This window comes from Strix aluco, chromosome 6, assembly GCF_031877795.1.
Source record: "Strix aluco isolate bStrAlu1 chromosome 6, bStrAlu1.hap1, whole genome shotgun sequence".
Taxonomy (NCBI): Eukaryota; Metazoa; Chordata; class Aves; order Strigiformes; family Strigidae; genus Strix; species Strix aluco.
In genome coordinates, this window is record NC_133936.1 from 28032794 (window position 1) to 28048363 (window position 15570).

A 15570-nucleotide genomic window follows, 5' to 3' on the forward strand; every position below is an offset into this window, starting at 1 on the left:
GTAAAGGCTAAGGCAGCAAGACTCGCTTAAAGAAATTGTTTTCAAGAGTGTCATGAGGATGTGAGTGAGCTTGTACAGCAAACTGACACAGTTATGGAAAAACTGTGGAGTCACAAATGGGTGAAAGGGTTGGAAACAACCATTTATGCTTCATCACTTTTCAAAAACAACCATAGGCAAATGAGCAAACACGCTTCAGGAAAGCAAATTTATAACTAACAGGAGCTTCACGATCCTTGCCCTCAAATCAAATTTATTTGAGAATATCATCATAGGAAATACGGACAAATACAGCAGAATAAAAACACATAGTTGTAGATTGCCTTGTTGAAAATTAAATAAAAAAATACTGGCTAGATCATAACCCATAACAATATTACATAATATATCTGTCAGATATCTCAAGATAAAAATACAAAATAAAACTCTTGAGGGCTAATCTATAGCTACAGCTCCTCAGTGTGCTCAATGCAGGGGTACATGCCCATAATGCTGTGGGAGAGATGCATATACAAACAACACTTCTTATGGCCCCATGCAGTGTTTTGGTAGCACAGTCTTACAGGTTTCAAAGATAAACTATTGTTCAGGGAGAGGCCCTTTCAAGAAGCTTTTCTGCCATCCAAACGCTAGTTTCACCCAAGGTCAAAGCCTTAATTAACATGTGTTGGCTATATAGGTCTTCCATGAAATCATATTTCTCCTCACTGAAACAATACACTAAGCTTTGGGTCATGTCCAGATAAAATCTTGCTAAGAATAAAGGAAGAAAGAAAGAGAATCAGCTGGCATTAAAGAAAAACTAAGGACTCTTCTTGTATTTCAGTAACAGCTACCACAGTGATTAAAACTGAATACAAATGAGCAAATAGGATTATTTATATACAAATCACATTTCTATATTAATGAATGAGTTCTGCAGGCAATGAGTGCCTCCCTGTGAGATTGGGAGCTCCTTCGAGTTTCTGCAGTGAGAGATCTTGGTGCTGGCTATAATAACAGGACACTGAGAGCCCCACAGGATGCTCCAAGTACTCTGCAGAATCTGTTATAGTTTCTGCTTGTATTTCCAGGAGAAAATTCTTGCAGAGTATATAAATCACGATGGGATAGTGACACAGAGGGAAAAAGTCAAGTTCAACTATGGTAAAAATATGAAGTTGAAAATACAATAAAAACATTAAATTCTGATTGCTCCAGACTTTTAGTCTCAGTGAATCATAAATTACAATGTTGAAGAACACTCTGTAACAAACAATATCTAACTGGCCTAATTTTTAACAATATCAGTCATCTTTTGTTTTTTTCAAATTTGGTGGGAACTGCAGATGCTCAACATATCTGAAATAAGGTCCCAAGTTCTCAGATGTTAAACAAGAAGATTTTCCATTGCCATAGCATATGGCAATTTACAATTTAAAAAAAGTCTGATATGACCATAATGTTTCTTCTCTTGTCATAATGACAATAAGAAGCCATAAGATGGTTTACATTTTATTATAAAGAAAAAAAAAAAAGTCCAACATTCCCAAAAAGGATGCAAAGATGCACAGAGTGATCTAGGCTACTAATGATTTGCTCAAACACCAGCAGAGAATATATAAATTCTTAACTCTTAGCAAAAAATATCAATTGCGTTATAACATATATGATACAACTTCATTTGTTAACATTTCATTCGTTAACTGCACTGTACAGAAATTTGTCCATGCTAAATACAAGCTGTGGACCAGATACACAAAACAATTTAGATGCACTTTTTACATCCTATATGCACAAACATTTCTTAAGTTAAAACTATGCACACTACTTATGCATAGTGTGTATATGGCTTACATATTCAATGACAGGAATTCCACCTTTTGGCATGCCCTTATCCCAGGGCTCAGAGCACTTACTGTTCCCAGCTCAATTTCGATTGCTCTGCTGTCAGAAAAGAGACAGTCAACAGGTATGGATGTGTAAGGGTCCCTCAGTCTAGGGTGACTGGTTTATGACTCCTTCAATGTGGACAAAGTGTGCCCTTGTTGAGGTTGAGCCTGGTGCCTGTTGAGCTCTGGTTAGATCCCTGAAGCAGCACATAGGTCTCAATCATCCATCGACCTCTGCGTAGAGGTGATTGCCACTGCCCCCACGAGTCCTCTTCAGAACAGGCCACAGCTGATTATAAAGACTTTTTGGTCAGTGAGGTAATAACCACAGGGTCCAAAAAGGAGAATGGGGAGTGCAGCAACCCGAGCCACCGGAGTGCCTACAATGCAAAGGGGAGCGTGGAATTTTCCTGGAAGGTTCCAGCAGACGGAAATGAGGTTGGCTGCAGCTGCATGGGACGCCTGGGCAAGCCTGGAGGAGTCACGTACATCTCGAGGGAAGCAGAGATGAAAATGGGGCCTTTGTCTGGGTACAGTTTGGGCTGGAGGACTCATTCTGAGGCTTCTTCCAGAGGTAACTGCCTGCGTGCTCCGTTTTCGCTGCCTCTCAGAGAAAGATGCTCTGGTGTTTTCTTTTAATGAAAAAAATGCTAGCAAGGATTTTACAGGATCCATGTTGTCACCTTTGCATTTGAGACAAATTGTGATATAAGGCCTCATTGTCACTTTCCAGTTCTGTCTGAGAGGCAACATAATATTTTGGTGAAGTGAAGCAATTTTCATGTATTCCTGTCACTGTCTCTTCCGCCCTACAAAAAAGTAAGCATCAGCATCATGGTAGGGCTGACACCATTGCTGATGTCTTCCAAAACACTACCAGACTGAGAATGCTTTAATATTTAATACTGGATGCTATTTAACTAATTTTAAAGAGGTATTTTGAATACTGATTTGTTAAACACCAGTTCTCTCCATATGGCAGCCACCACAGTGGGGAAGAATCATCATCCACGCAGGCTGGTCAGTGTAACTCTACAACTTCCCTGTATGGTCTACATATTTATTTCCAGATATTTTAAGGAAGCTAACAAGTAGGACTTTTATGTTGCATGCAGCATGGTTGCATGAACAAATATCTATAACAATGTTTCATTTTGACTTTCCATTTCTATTGGAAGCCAGTAGCAGTGACACATAACAGCAATTTCGGGCAGATGATAAATGTCATGGTTTCACATGTCTCATGGTTAACTGGAAATGTCTGGTGTCAGTGGTGCTATAAAGCGAGGTCCAACTTTGGCTGAAAAAATTATTTTGGCTAGTTTAAGAAAGCAGAATAGAAGAGGAAATAGCAACAACAAATACAACTGAAATCTTGTGAGTTGTTAAGTGCCTTGTGTTACCAACTCAGGGTTTTAAGTTTTAACTTTTAGTTGTTTTGTCCACTCTCCACAGAAACAGGATGATCCAAGAACAAGTTGACAGATAACAGCCTCTGAGGGCATGGGGTAGGAACAGCTAGAGTTCTTATTTTCTCCTGCAACAGAGGTCAAATGAAAATTAAACAATAGATTTTTAATACTATTACTTTCAGTATTTAATATACATGAATTGAGGATGTTTTATTGCATGATCATTTAGTCTGACATTAAGGATTCAGTGATGTAAAAGTATTGTTCGTCCCTTCTTTATATTGAATGGCTTTTATGGGGACATAGAAAGTGGGGTGTACCGTGCCCCATTTCAAAATTTTGTAATAAACCCACAAATGGAATAGAATAAAGAGAATAATAATAGCACTAAACAAGTCTTTAGGGTATAAAACTCTCCCCATAATAAGAAAGAAATTACAAAATTACCTGTCCTGCCTGAAACATCAGAAGCTTTTAAGAAATAGCAAATCTAGTTCTGTATCAGTGCTTCTTTCTGCTCAGTGGCTTTTACTATATCTTCTGACTTCTTACAGTGTTTAGGCTCACCTGGAAGGTAAAAAAATGTGATTGGGAACCTGAGTGAGGAAGTTAACCAAGTTAAGAGACTCTACACAGCTCTAGACAGAGAGGAACTTTTCCCTCCTGACTTTTTTAAGATTAAAATGAGGTTTCAGTCACTAGTTTCTTTAATTGCTTTCTTATCAGAGTAAGCATAAGATTGAATTAACTAATCATTATGGTTTATCCATAAGGCAAAAGATAGAATGAAAGCAATAGATCACAGCATGAAACGAAAATATGAAGACATTTACATGGGTAAGTGTTAATAAAGTGGGTTTGGTTTTGGTTTAGTTTACCTTCCAACTTACTGAAAGTCAAAATTGGCTTCAAATTAGGAGTAAACGTCTCTCAGATAATGAAAGATGCCAGGAGCAATGACACTGAGTGACACAACTTTCAAACTAAGTAATACAATATGAATTTCAAACTGACAATCATAATATTAAGCTGTTGCTTAAACTGTTCCCTCAGTAACTTTGAATGAGTACAGCTGAGAAAATTATAAACTGAGATAGTAGGCATGCAGAGAAAGTAGCAAACACAGTTATTTACTAACTATATAGTAACTTCTCAGTTTAACCAGTTGATTGAGTGATCACACCAGCGATTAATAATGATGAACTGAAAATGTGAAAAAGGAAAAGCACAGAAGTCTCAATAGTGGAGAGGATGAGCTGGGAGAAGCATAAAACTTATAAAAATAAAAATACAGGCTGGGGAAGATTTTTTGAAAGCCAGAAAACAAAGGTACAAGCAGGTGAAAGGGAAAGCAGATGATGTGTGATCTGAAAGGAAAATTGAAAGATGGTGAGTTGAAGTTGAAGACAAGGCTCACAGTTTAGAAAACAGAAAGGGAAGAGAGGAAAGGGAGCTCTGAGAATGAAAATAAGGAAAGAAGAAAATTAATATCTATGAATTCACCATGGCTCACTGTAAACAAGTAAGAAATGCTACTGATTTTCCCTTGTTTCATTGCCATGAATGGTGGTAGAGTGGGTGCAGCTCACCCAGTAATGTGGCCACCAGCAGATGGGCCATATTCCCCCAAGCAGCATTCTTCACTGTCCGTCTTATTTTATGTAAATTTAGTGTAGGTAGAATATAGACAACCAGTTCTCTAAAGGCTTTTAAAGTCTCAAAACTGGGCTCACATGAATTAGAACAAGAATGTCTCCAGATCTTTCACCCTGCAGTTGTTTTTGGCAGGATTTAGCAAAACTTTTACTGGTATCCATAAAAACAAAAAAGGGGGTGGGGAGAGGCATGAAAGTAAAATCTATTGATCTAAATATTTAAATTTTATACTTGGCATAGAGTGGTTAGAGTTTTAGGAGCAGGATAGGAGTGGTTTGAGGAGGCCTCAGAACAAAAACTTTGTCCGTTTAATTTTCATAAAAACTAAACATTAGCTTCTAAACCATACATAACTTTCTTCCTGTCAATGCAGCAGTTTTTTTATGTGATAAACTCTGCCCCATGAGAGGTTGCTAATGGGTGTTATCTTATAATCCCTATCCTTTTTATAAACACATTGTTTGCTCTTTTAATATAACTTTCCCTACATCCTCATCCCATGCACGAACATGGATGCCTTCCCTTAGTACCAGGACCCTGATTTACTGTTGTTGTTTAGCCACACAGTGTGCACAAGGACCACTAATGCAGCACGCACTACAGCAATCTGTGCCTGCTTTGCAAAGGATCCCACACTGGGCTGAGCTCCACGGGGCCATGGCAGCGCTGAAGTGCCACTAGCATTTGCATGGCACGGGTAATTACTTGATGTCACTTGCATTACCATAAATCAAACTAGTATGTTCTTGATGTGGATCTGTTCACTGTTATTTAACCTGGTCATCCTCCAGAGGCTTTCAGTTACTGACTGCTGATGACGTTGAACGCTTTGTACAACTCGATGTGACTGAGTAGTCCTCTACTGTCATACAGAGTGAAGTTACTGATAATCTGTTTTATCACATATTTATTATCTCCTTTACATTTTGATATTAAGGATTAATGTGGCTATCATCATAAGTGAAAAGTTAAAAGTGTGCTAATTAGCATTTATAAATCATTGAAACATGGAGTTGTTTAATTAAACATAAGCAGTTTTTTAAATTAATGTTCTAATTAATAAATCACTCAGGAGAAAAGGAAAATCATCACTTAAAAAAAAATCACCTTATAATAGTGCCACTTAATCTTGTAACATTCAATTAAATGAAAGTGAGATGATGGAAAGGACAAAGGTATTGTGGAGAAAAACGACGTTCAGTCACAACTGGAGTTCTTATAATAGCAACCCTCTGGTTATTCCTTTGCACTGACCAGGACCCATGGCAGACCTACTCCTGTTAATAAAAAGCGATAGTCTACAAGAACTATACCTAGAAAGAGGCGTGGTACAAGGAGAGGAAAACAGTCCCTTTTTTCTTTTTTTTTTTTTTTAATGAGGAACCCTCTCACCATAGTACATCCAAACATTCAGTGACAGTTCTCAAGAATGCAGATAGATCATCTTCCCATGTCCCCCATCTCTGTTATAATTCAACCGTTTACTCACAGAAAACTGAACTGAGTTTTCTCCTTTTTATAAAGGACAGAACAATGACAGCTAACAAATGAAATTTTAATCTGAATAACTATGTTGCTTTTCTTCTTACTTTCAATCTCATTCTCCCAGCTCCAGCACCTGCGGGTTCTTACTTTGCCCCAGGAGTCAGCAAGCACTCTGGACATTGCTTCAGCCTTCTACCCCCCATCTTCAGTACAGAAAGTACAAGGTAGAAAAATATAGCATGGAGAGTGCTAATGTCCTGATAGATGTATAGTGCTTCTTAGAATACTGAAATAACTCTAATTTGGGAATGTGCATGCTACCTTCTGCTTGCTTGAAGTGACATTCCATTGAAAAAACATAGAATGATGGAATGGTTTGTGTTGGAAGGGACCTTAAAGATCACTTAGTTCCAACCCCCCTGCCATGGGCAGGGACACCTTCCACTAGACCAGGTTGCTCAAAGCCCCGTCCAACCTGGCCTTGAACACTGCCAGGGAGGGGGCAGCCACAGCTTCTCTGGGCAACCTGTTCCAATGTCTCACCACCCTCACAGGAAAGAATTTCTTCTTTACATGTAATCTAAATCTGCCCTCTTTCAGTTCAAAACCGTTACCCCTTGTTCTATCCCTACACACCCTGATGCAGAGTCCCTCCCCATCTTTCCTGTAGCCCCCTCTAAGTACTGGAAGGCCAATATAAGGTCTCCCCAGAGCCTTCTCTTCTCCAGGCTGAACAACCCCAACTCTCTCAGCCTGTCTTCATAAGGGAGGTGCTCTGGCCCCCTGATTATCTTCATGGCCTCCTCTGGATCTGCTCAAGCAGGTCCATGTCCTTCTTCTGTTGGGGGCCCCAGAGCTGGATGCAGTACTGCAGGTGGGGTCTCATAAGAGCAGAGTAGAGGGGGAATCCCCTCCCTTGATCTGCTGGCCACACTTCTCTTGATGCAGCCCAGGACATGGTTGGCTTTCTGGGCTGTGAGCACACATTGCTGGCTCACGATCAGTTTTTCATCCACTATTACTAAGTCCTTCTACTCAGGGCTGCTCTCAATCCACTCATCACCCAGCCTGTATCTGTACTTGAGATTGCCCCGACCCATGTGCAGGACCTTGCACTTGGACTTGTCGAACTTCATGAGATTTGCATGGTCCACCTCTCCAGCCTGTCCAGGTCCTTCTGGATGGCACATCCCTTCCCTCCAGTGTGTCAACTGCACCACACAGCTTGGTGTTGTCGGCAAATTTGCTGAGGGTGCACTCAATCCCGTTGTCCGTGTCACCAACAAAGATGTTAAACAGCACCGGTCGCAATACTGATCCCTGAGGATCACCACTCGTCACTGGTCTTCACTTGGGTCAGAAAATATATGACCTTGATTAAAAGAGTCCTGTCTGGATCTGCTGGCCATCAACAGAGACGTAAAAGTGAAAAGTGGGGCTGCTACCTGTGCTATATCTCCCTTCTGTGTCCAGTGTTACAGCATCATACGCAACACACTCACCCTTGACCATCTCAAACATAGCTTATACAGAGAAAAAAGAGGAGGGAGTGAGAAGGGAAAACAGAAAATGCTGTGTTATTTGTACTTATGAGAATTCTACACACATTGCAGCAATAAAAACTCTTGCAAAAACACTAATATTAACTATCTACATTTAGAAAACAACAATGACAGATTAATGGATTCCCTCCATTAAGAATGATGTTAAATCATTTCACCACTGTGAAAGAGAAAAGTGAAACATTTTAGCCTGAGTTTTCCCTTTGCAGACTATTCCAATACTAAATGCCTGCATTTCCTTTTTTTGTTATCTTTAACACAGCGGCACAATCTCTTCAGAGATACTTAAACCTTCTGCTGAAACCCAATATTAATTCATTTCATCTCAAAGAGCCAGAACCTGAGTCTCACCATGTGTTTGCAGAAAGTCTGCTGCCCCAGCCACTGTGTATGACAGTGATGTAAATATCTGCAATATACTTTTGCTGTATAGGCACAGGAAAGATGTGGGCTGGGTTGGGCACAGGAAAAGCCCACCATATATGTCATTTATTTATATCATCTATGATACAGTTGAGAAATTAGTATTAGGTCTCCTCTGTGGTTTATTAGAAGCATAAAGTTCTGTGAAAGGGTCAGTACTAACTTAAAAGATTATAGTATTTAAATGATATATAGATAGATTTCTCACTGTATAGTAACATGGCTGGTCTGTCCTTAGAAAGGAAGTTTTAAGAATATGATGACATAGTCCCTCTGTAAATAATTTCAAATGACCATAAAATATTCAGAATATTTTTCTATGACCTTTTTAATATTGGTAAAATAGGGAAAATGCACAAATGAAATGTTACCAAATTTAAAGTATAAATCAAACTACTTCATGACATAAAATCAGAATGTAAATTATATTGTGACTGACCAATAAACCCCTACAATGGAAGAAGGCAAATGGCCATGGGCAAGGGCGATATGCACAGCAAGCTCAGAGATAATACAAGGGATGACTGACCAGAGCTGTTGCAAAGAAAGCTGACAACCTCAACACAAAGGGGAGCAGAGGGTGGCCTTAGGTTTACATACTTGAGTGGATCCACTGACTATATCACAGTTTTGGGGATCAACCAGTGGTGTAGATGTTTGTCCTTGCATTCATTAGAAGAACACAACTATCTTCCTGAATTAGCCAGGCCAGCATGGAAGGAGAGAATACTTGGCTCAGTCCAATATAGAGTATAAAAACTAGACAACTAGCAAAAGAATTTTGAAGAGAGCAACAGGCTTGAGCTGGCTTCAACCTACAAGCCTTACTGGTGACTGGAGACATCCAGCACTGTGACAGTGAGCATATTCTAGAGACTGGTAATGGGACTCACATCAGCATTCAGATTGAGCTGTGTATTGCAATTGCTCTATTTTGCAGAGTGTAACTTACATTTGTAGTGTGCTTTCAGTATATTTTGTATCGCTGCTAAATCAGAAATCCCATGTAACATCAACTATCTTCAGATAGGTAAATTTGATATTAAACATTACATCCTTCATGTGTGGAATATCTAAAAGAACCTGGTCAAAGAATATTGGACTCCGACATTAATATGCTACAGAAACCAGGCAAAACATTCATCAAGCTCTTCATTTACCTGGGTATTTATCTATGCTGAAAAATGAACACAAATAATCACTGAAGAAGATGGATGAGAATAAATTCAACATACCACAGTGAACAGATGTTTCGCATAAAATGACAATTAAAAATGCCTTCAGATAGCAGATGCCTTTAAAAATAACACCTAACCAATATCTTTATTCTATGCATAGTAGCACTCTAGTAAAAATTTGTGATAGTATAAATCAGAAATCCAGTTTCATCTTGTGGTTTTCTGACTTGAGGGACTATGAATTACTTCTGAGGAGATTCATGAAAGGATAAGACTAAAAGAAATGCAAATTTAGTTTCTGTAGGCTTAAGATGGCTGACCAAGGGTGCACATTTCCAGTGGAAAAATTTTAAGGAGTCACAGAGCTAAATAGGTGAAAAGTCACTGTTCTAGAATGCAAGATCCAAAGAATTGGAAATGCATACATTCTCTGAATTTCCCATGACAACAGTATTTTGACAACATAATTTCCTGTGACAATATAATTTCCCATGACAACACCAAGAATTGATGACTACATTTGTTCACAAACAATATCAGATCAACAGTTTTCAAACTAATTTGAAGACATGTTCAGAACAGAATTTTACAATGGCTGGGCATGTGTTCAATCAATGGCATGAGCAGTAGCCTCTACTTTTTACACACTCTTGCCAGCAAAAAAAAGCACAGCTTGTAGTAAAAGCAGGTTCAGAGAAAAATCCTTTCAGTTCCATTTCATTTCCAAAGATCTTTATACAGCAGTTTAAGACTTGCAGGCACAGATGTTTAGTTTCAGCAAAGAAACCTACATTTCTATACCAAAACTTTCTGTGGCAATCAGCAGCAACTGAGATGTGTGCTGCAAAACCTACAATGGCTCAGATTAAGTTGGGGGACCCCAGTAAGGGAGTATTGGCTCATCACTCAGCCTCAGGGGTTGCCTTAAAAATAATTTTCTGCTTCTCTTACTGTGTGATTATTCACTTGATGCAGTTATGTCTCCTGTTGTATCTCCCTTTTTCCCATGACTTGTTATAAGTCCCTGATTTATGTACCACCGCCTCTTTCGTGATGCAAGAGCTGAGCAATGTCCTCATATGAACTCTAACTTTAAGTTCATGACTTTATCAATACTATTTATTTCCACAAAATAATTAAATCAATCTCTTATTTCTATTTCATTATTTATCTGAACTCTTTTTGAATATTGCCTTCTCTAGTGAAGGAACATCCTTGGATTGATGGAATTCATGTTATTAAATCTTTTTTACCATCTTCAAGAAAAAAAACAGCTTCCAGACCATGTTTGCCTTTGGAAATACACTATTACAAACTCAACAACTTCTTACTCTTTTCATAAATTTTGCAGTTTGAAGTGATAAAATATAAGGCATTCTGTAGAAAATTCAGTGCTTTAGCAAATGAATGAGATAAGCTTTTTCTAAAATAAGAAATCTCTGTTCTCATAGGAAAGGTGGAATGTAAAGACTGACAAGGCAACAGAGTGCACTGACTGCATGCTGAGTTGTATCTGACCTCTCAAACAGCATTTTTTTGGGTCAGACTTCTAAAGACACCCAAGGACAGCTACACTACAACTGCCTTCTGCATAGTTTGAAAGATAAAAGATGCAGCTTTTCTTACTGTGTTCCTCATCCAGGATATGCGAAACTTTTCTAAGGCACTTAAATTTCAAGTTGGGCTTTAATACAAAAATTGGTGCAAAAGATACATGTCAAAAGACAAAAATATCAGCTATTAGACAACTTCAAATGCTGTGAAATTAATTTTAGTGTAAATATTTTGATTTAGGACCCTAAATTAACCATCTGTTATTTCTGATGGAAAAAAACTGTCAAAAATAAAAGCATGGAGAGCTCAAATGCAGAACTCTAGAATAAGTGGGAGTTCTCCATAAAACACATTTTAGAGAAATATGCCAAGTCATATACTTACGTCTAAGCTAAGCCTTATAGGCAGTTCAGCATTACTGCTCAGACAATGCTATACTTTTGGCATAATATTGCAAGGCTTACTGTCTTGCAAGGCTTACTGTCATAAAAGCATTAGTGAGTTTAGCATTTTAATTAGAAGTGGGGAAAAGAAGGGTCATTATGTGCCTTGATTATTCTTATTACCCTAATACCTCAAAGCTTATGCTAACAATAAGCAAATCCAGAAAATAAAATGAAAATGCACAGTGTCTTTCTCTTACTTTGATGACATCTATTCCTATTGCTTGGCCACGTTGCCCTTGTTACTGTCTTACAGTGACCAGATACTAAATCATAGTCAGCTTGTGATAAAATACTTACATTCTAAAAAAATATTCTGACATTATAAGGATTTTCTGGCTGCTTCACTTGTCCTGCAAACCAGAGTCAGGAGACTCATCTTTCTGATTAAGAGAATGACACAGTACCATGCCTTCTACAGTTAGCAAATTCGATCCACTTAAAGCTAACTCTAAAATTCACTATTACATTTACTACAAAGGATGTGGTTTACAAAATAATAATCATATTAGGTGCCTAAACTAAGAGAAGTGCATTTTAATAGCATAAGAATAATTACCTATTCAAAGAGAAAATGTTAGATAGTTCTGTTTTGAAAGTTTACCTCATTCTCCAATAACAAACTGCTATTTAATTGCAAATACGCATCTTTAAATTACTTTAAAATCACTCTTCCAGTTCAGCTAAAGGTCTTGGTATTTTATGTAAAAAATTTTCATCTAGATACCAAATAGCTAATATCAAGAAGATTATATTTTTTTATATCAAACAGCTTTTATTTGATGGTTTTAGGACACTACTGTTTTTCCACATGCCTGAAGAAACTGTCTTATGCTGGTGGTTTGTACAACAGCTTATTTCAGTATTTTACATTACTATCGATATTTGACAGGGAGATACCAGACACTGCTGCAGCTTCGCCCTGGACAGCTTCATTAGATTGACTGATGCTCTGTGATGAAGTATTACCATTCAGTGGGTCTGTATTCTGTGTTTCTTGCTGGGCATCGGTGAGATCTTTCTGGTTCGGATCAGAGTTAGTGCATTTTTCTGAGTTGGATTCATCACTCAGAGGAGTGTCGAAAGAGACTACTTGTAGGACGATGGATCTGGGAGGACAGGTTGTAACATCGCTTCCCTGACTACTCTCATTTTGTATCCTTGTTGTCTCTTCCTGTAACTGTGCATCTGTGGAATTTCTGCCTTGGTCTTTTTCCTGTTCACCAACATTTTTCACAAGTTCTTCTACAAAGAGGGAACAAAATATTTGAATTAGATAAGAAGGATATGTCACAGTTGTTTGATTTCAGAGTAGTGATTGATAGAGCTGCACATGGGAACATTGTGGACATTGACTTTCTGCATGAGGACATGTGGACTGGTGTGTTTAAGATGGGTCAGATTCTGGTCCTGATTACACTATTGCAACTGAACCATAATGGTCCGCTTTCTGATTTGACCTCTGATTTGTACCTCTTTTTTTGGCCATAGTACAGAGCAAGGAACATCACCAGACACACTGTAAGCTGAAGGATGGGGGCAGAGGGACCCCGTGCTGCAGGCATGTCCTCTAGCAGTGGTGTTCACCACCACAGGACTAGGAGGAGCAGAGCTCATGAGTTCTGCAATGGAGAAAGGACATGAAGAGGAGCAGCTTGCTGGGGATGGAGGAGGCATCAAAACTGAAGGGAAGCCCTGAAGGAAGTTGGACTATCAGTCAGCAGAAAAGTCCAAAATGTCACCTAATACATCTGGAACAAGTTATGGAGGGTTGCAGACATGCAATCAAATACTGCTGCCGTTAAGGCTAGTGGCAGATACAGAGTGGGAAGGAAGAAATATGGGGGAAATTGTGCTTCAGAGGGCAGCAACTACAGGAGAAAATAATGTCTGTGGAAGGCTCTATTCCTTGCTCTATTGCAGAGACTTGGAGAACAATACAAATGAAATAGCCCAGAGTAAAAGGAGACAGAAGAGAGCAGCACAGAAAGGTGGTACAAGGAGGAACTAGAAGATGAAGAAAACAGAGAATGGAAAACTCATGATGGAGGGTGAAAAGTCTGATAAAGAAATAACTGTACCATCTTCATCAAGGGCCTATTTCGCTATTAGAATCTTTGTTTTGTGAATTCAGATTTTAATTTGTATACTTCTATAGAAGATACAAAATACTATCAATTTAAAAAGTGAAAGCATTACAGTTTGAACAATACCTACACAAAATAGCTGCATGATATTGCATAAAATTTCTAACTTGGCTGTGCAGACTTCGTTAAGGAAAGAAACCAAGCATTCAGATATTTATTGAGTTCAGCTGGCAGCTTTCAGAAACTCTGGTTCTGAGGGACCAGTCCAAATCCAGACCAAAAGTGATTGCACATAACAACTGAAAGATAGCCCAGTCTGTAATGGCATTTCTACCACAGTCAGCATTTGGCATCTTTGTCACCTCACTTTTCTGAATTCAAAGAAAGTTTCCCCTGAAGTATCATTTGGTCTGTGAAATGGGATGGAAAGGAACACCTCCAGACCTGAACTGATATGCAGAAGCATGGAATAGTTAAATAATTTCCTTCTTTTGTCAGTTCTTATACTTTCTGGCATACTTTTAAAAAAATCAAGAAGTTTCAAATTTGAGCAACTTCTAAATTGTGAAGACAGTTTTTTTCCAAACTTTAGAGACCTGGGGTTTTTTGACTCCACATCTTCTGAAACTTGGACAGGTACTCTTTTTCTACAAACTTCAAGGCAGCTCTTACAAAGAAGTGATTGGGCTAAAGACAGTAAGAAATATCTATATGCAACTTGGAGCAAATCTGATGTTCGATCTAGATATGTTAATTAAAACATCTGTCACTCATGGTATAATCTACCTACCTAAGGCTTTTGTCCCAAGAAACTGATTTATATGCCATATTTGCCTCCATATGGCAGAGCTACAAGAATTTTTCCTTAACTTTATAAAAAGCCAAGGACAATCCGAGACAAAATATTTCAGATGCTGTTCAGATGCATCAGTAAGTTGAGGAAGCAATGCTGAACTATAATTGCACATGAAAGTGTAATATTAGCTCACACTTTTTAAACTTGAAAGATGGCAAGAACAGACAGTATTTTTCTCACAGAATGGTTTTTTAGGACAATTCTAAGCAGAATTCACATTTCTTTCGGTGTAACTTGGTGACTAACCATTTTATTCTTATATTAGAAGTCTCAATATTCATATAAGCAAAACTCACTATTATTTTTTAGTTCACAAAGCTGAGTTATCTAAACTTAAAATTGCTTTCCTTCACTCCTTACCAAACTTAAACTGGCAAATGAAGATTAACAGTTTAACCAGAACAATGATAATGGCTTGTTCTTAACTTCTGTCATGCTGGTCTCTTATTTCTATGACTGTCCTTGAGATGATCTTAAGCATATGTGTTTAAGGATATCTAAAACACAGCCAAACTCTAACTCAGGTCTATGTACATCAGATGGATGTAGCTTTGAAATGGAGTATCTCTGCACCAAGTTACACCTCATAACATACTAGTCAAATGTCATACCTATTGCATTTAAACTGGTGCGATACTATTTATTCCAAAAATCAGTAGAAAAGAATATGTGAGAAAAATATTATCTTTTCTAAGTATGAAAAATACTGTGGAATTTTAAAATCTGTGGAGTTAAAACTATTGCTAAACATTCGTCTTTTCTTGCTGATAATCGTATCTGTGATTACCATTCCATGGTGATAAAATTTCAAAGTCACTCTCAGTTAAATAAGCTTGAAGAAAATTATCTTGTCCACTTGGGAGGAATTTGTTCAGAGCAACTAGGAGGAGTGGCTGGTAGTTGTGAATGAGACTGAAAAGCCTCAAGTACAAAATCCTCTATGATGATATCACAACTTACATTAAGACCCCCAATCCTTTTTCTTGGTATTAAGTCTCTCATCTGCTGGACGTCTGAGTCTATGTTTGCTTTGCTCCACTCAG

General features: G+C 38.2%; 1 protein-coding gene across 2 annotated transcripts in view; it reads right to left on the minus strand.

Moving 5' to 3' along the window:
- Window positions 1–238: 238 nt before the first annotated feature.
- Window positions 239–15570, minus strand: part of PDE1A (phosphodiesterase 1A) — a 162886-nt gene continuing 147554 nt past the window's right edge. The window contains exons 14-16 of one of the 2 annotated variants that reach the window (XM_074829278.1): window positions 12554–12829; window positions 3731–3850; window positions 239–3408 (exon numbers count right to left, since the gene is read on the minus strand). In XM_074829278.1, coding sequence (XP_074685379.1) covers window positions 3774–3850; window positions 12554–12829 — 353 coding nt within the window. In that variant the 3' untranslated portion in view covers window positions 239–3408; window positions 3731–3773. Of the gene's footprint in view, window positions 3409–3730; window positions 3851–11895; window positions 12830–15570 lie in introns of those variants that run through there. The other variant, XM_074829279.1, reaches the window with a different exon arrangement.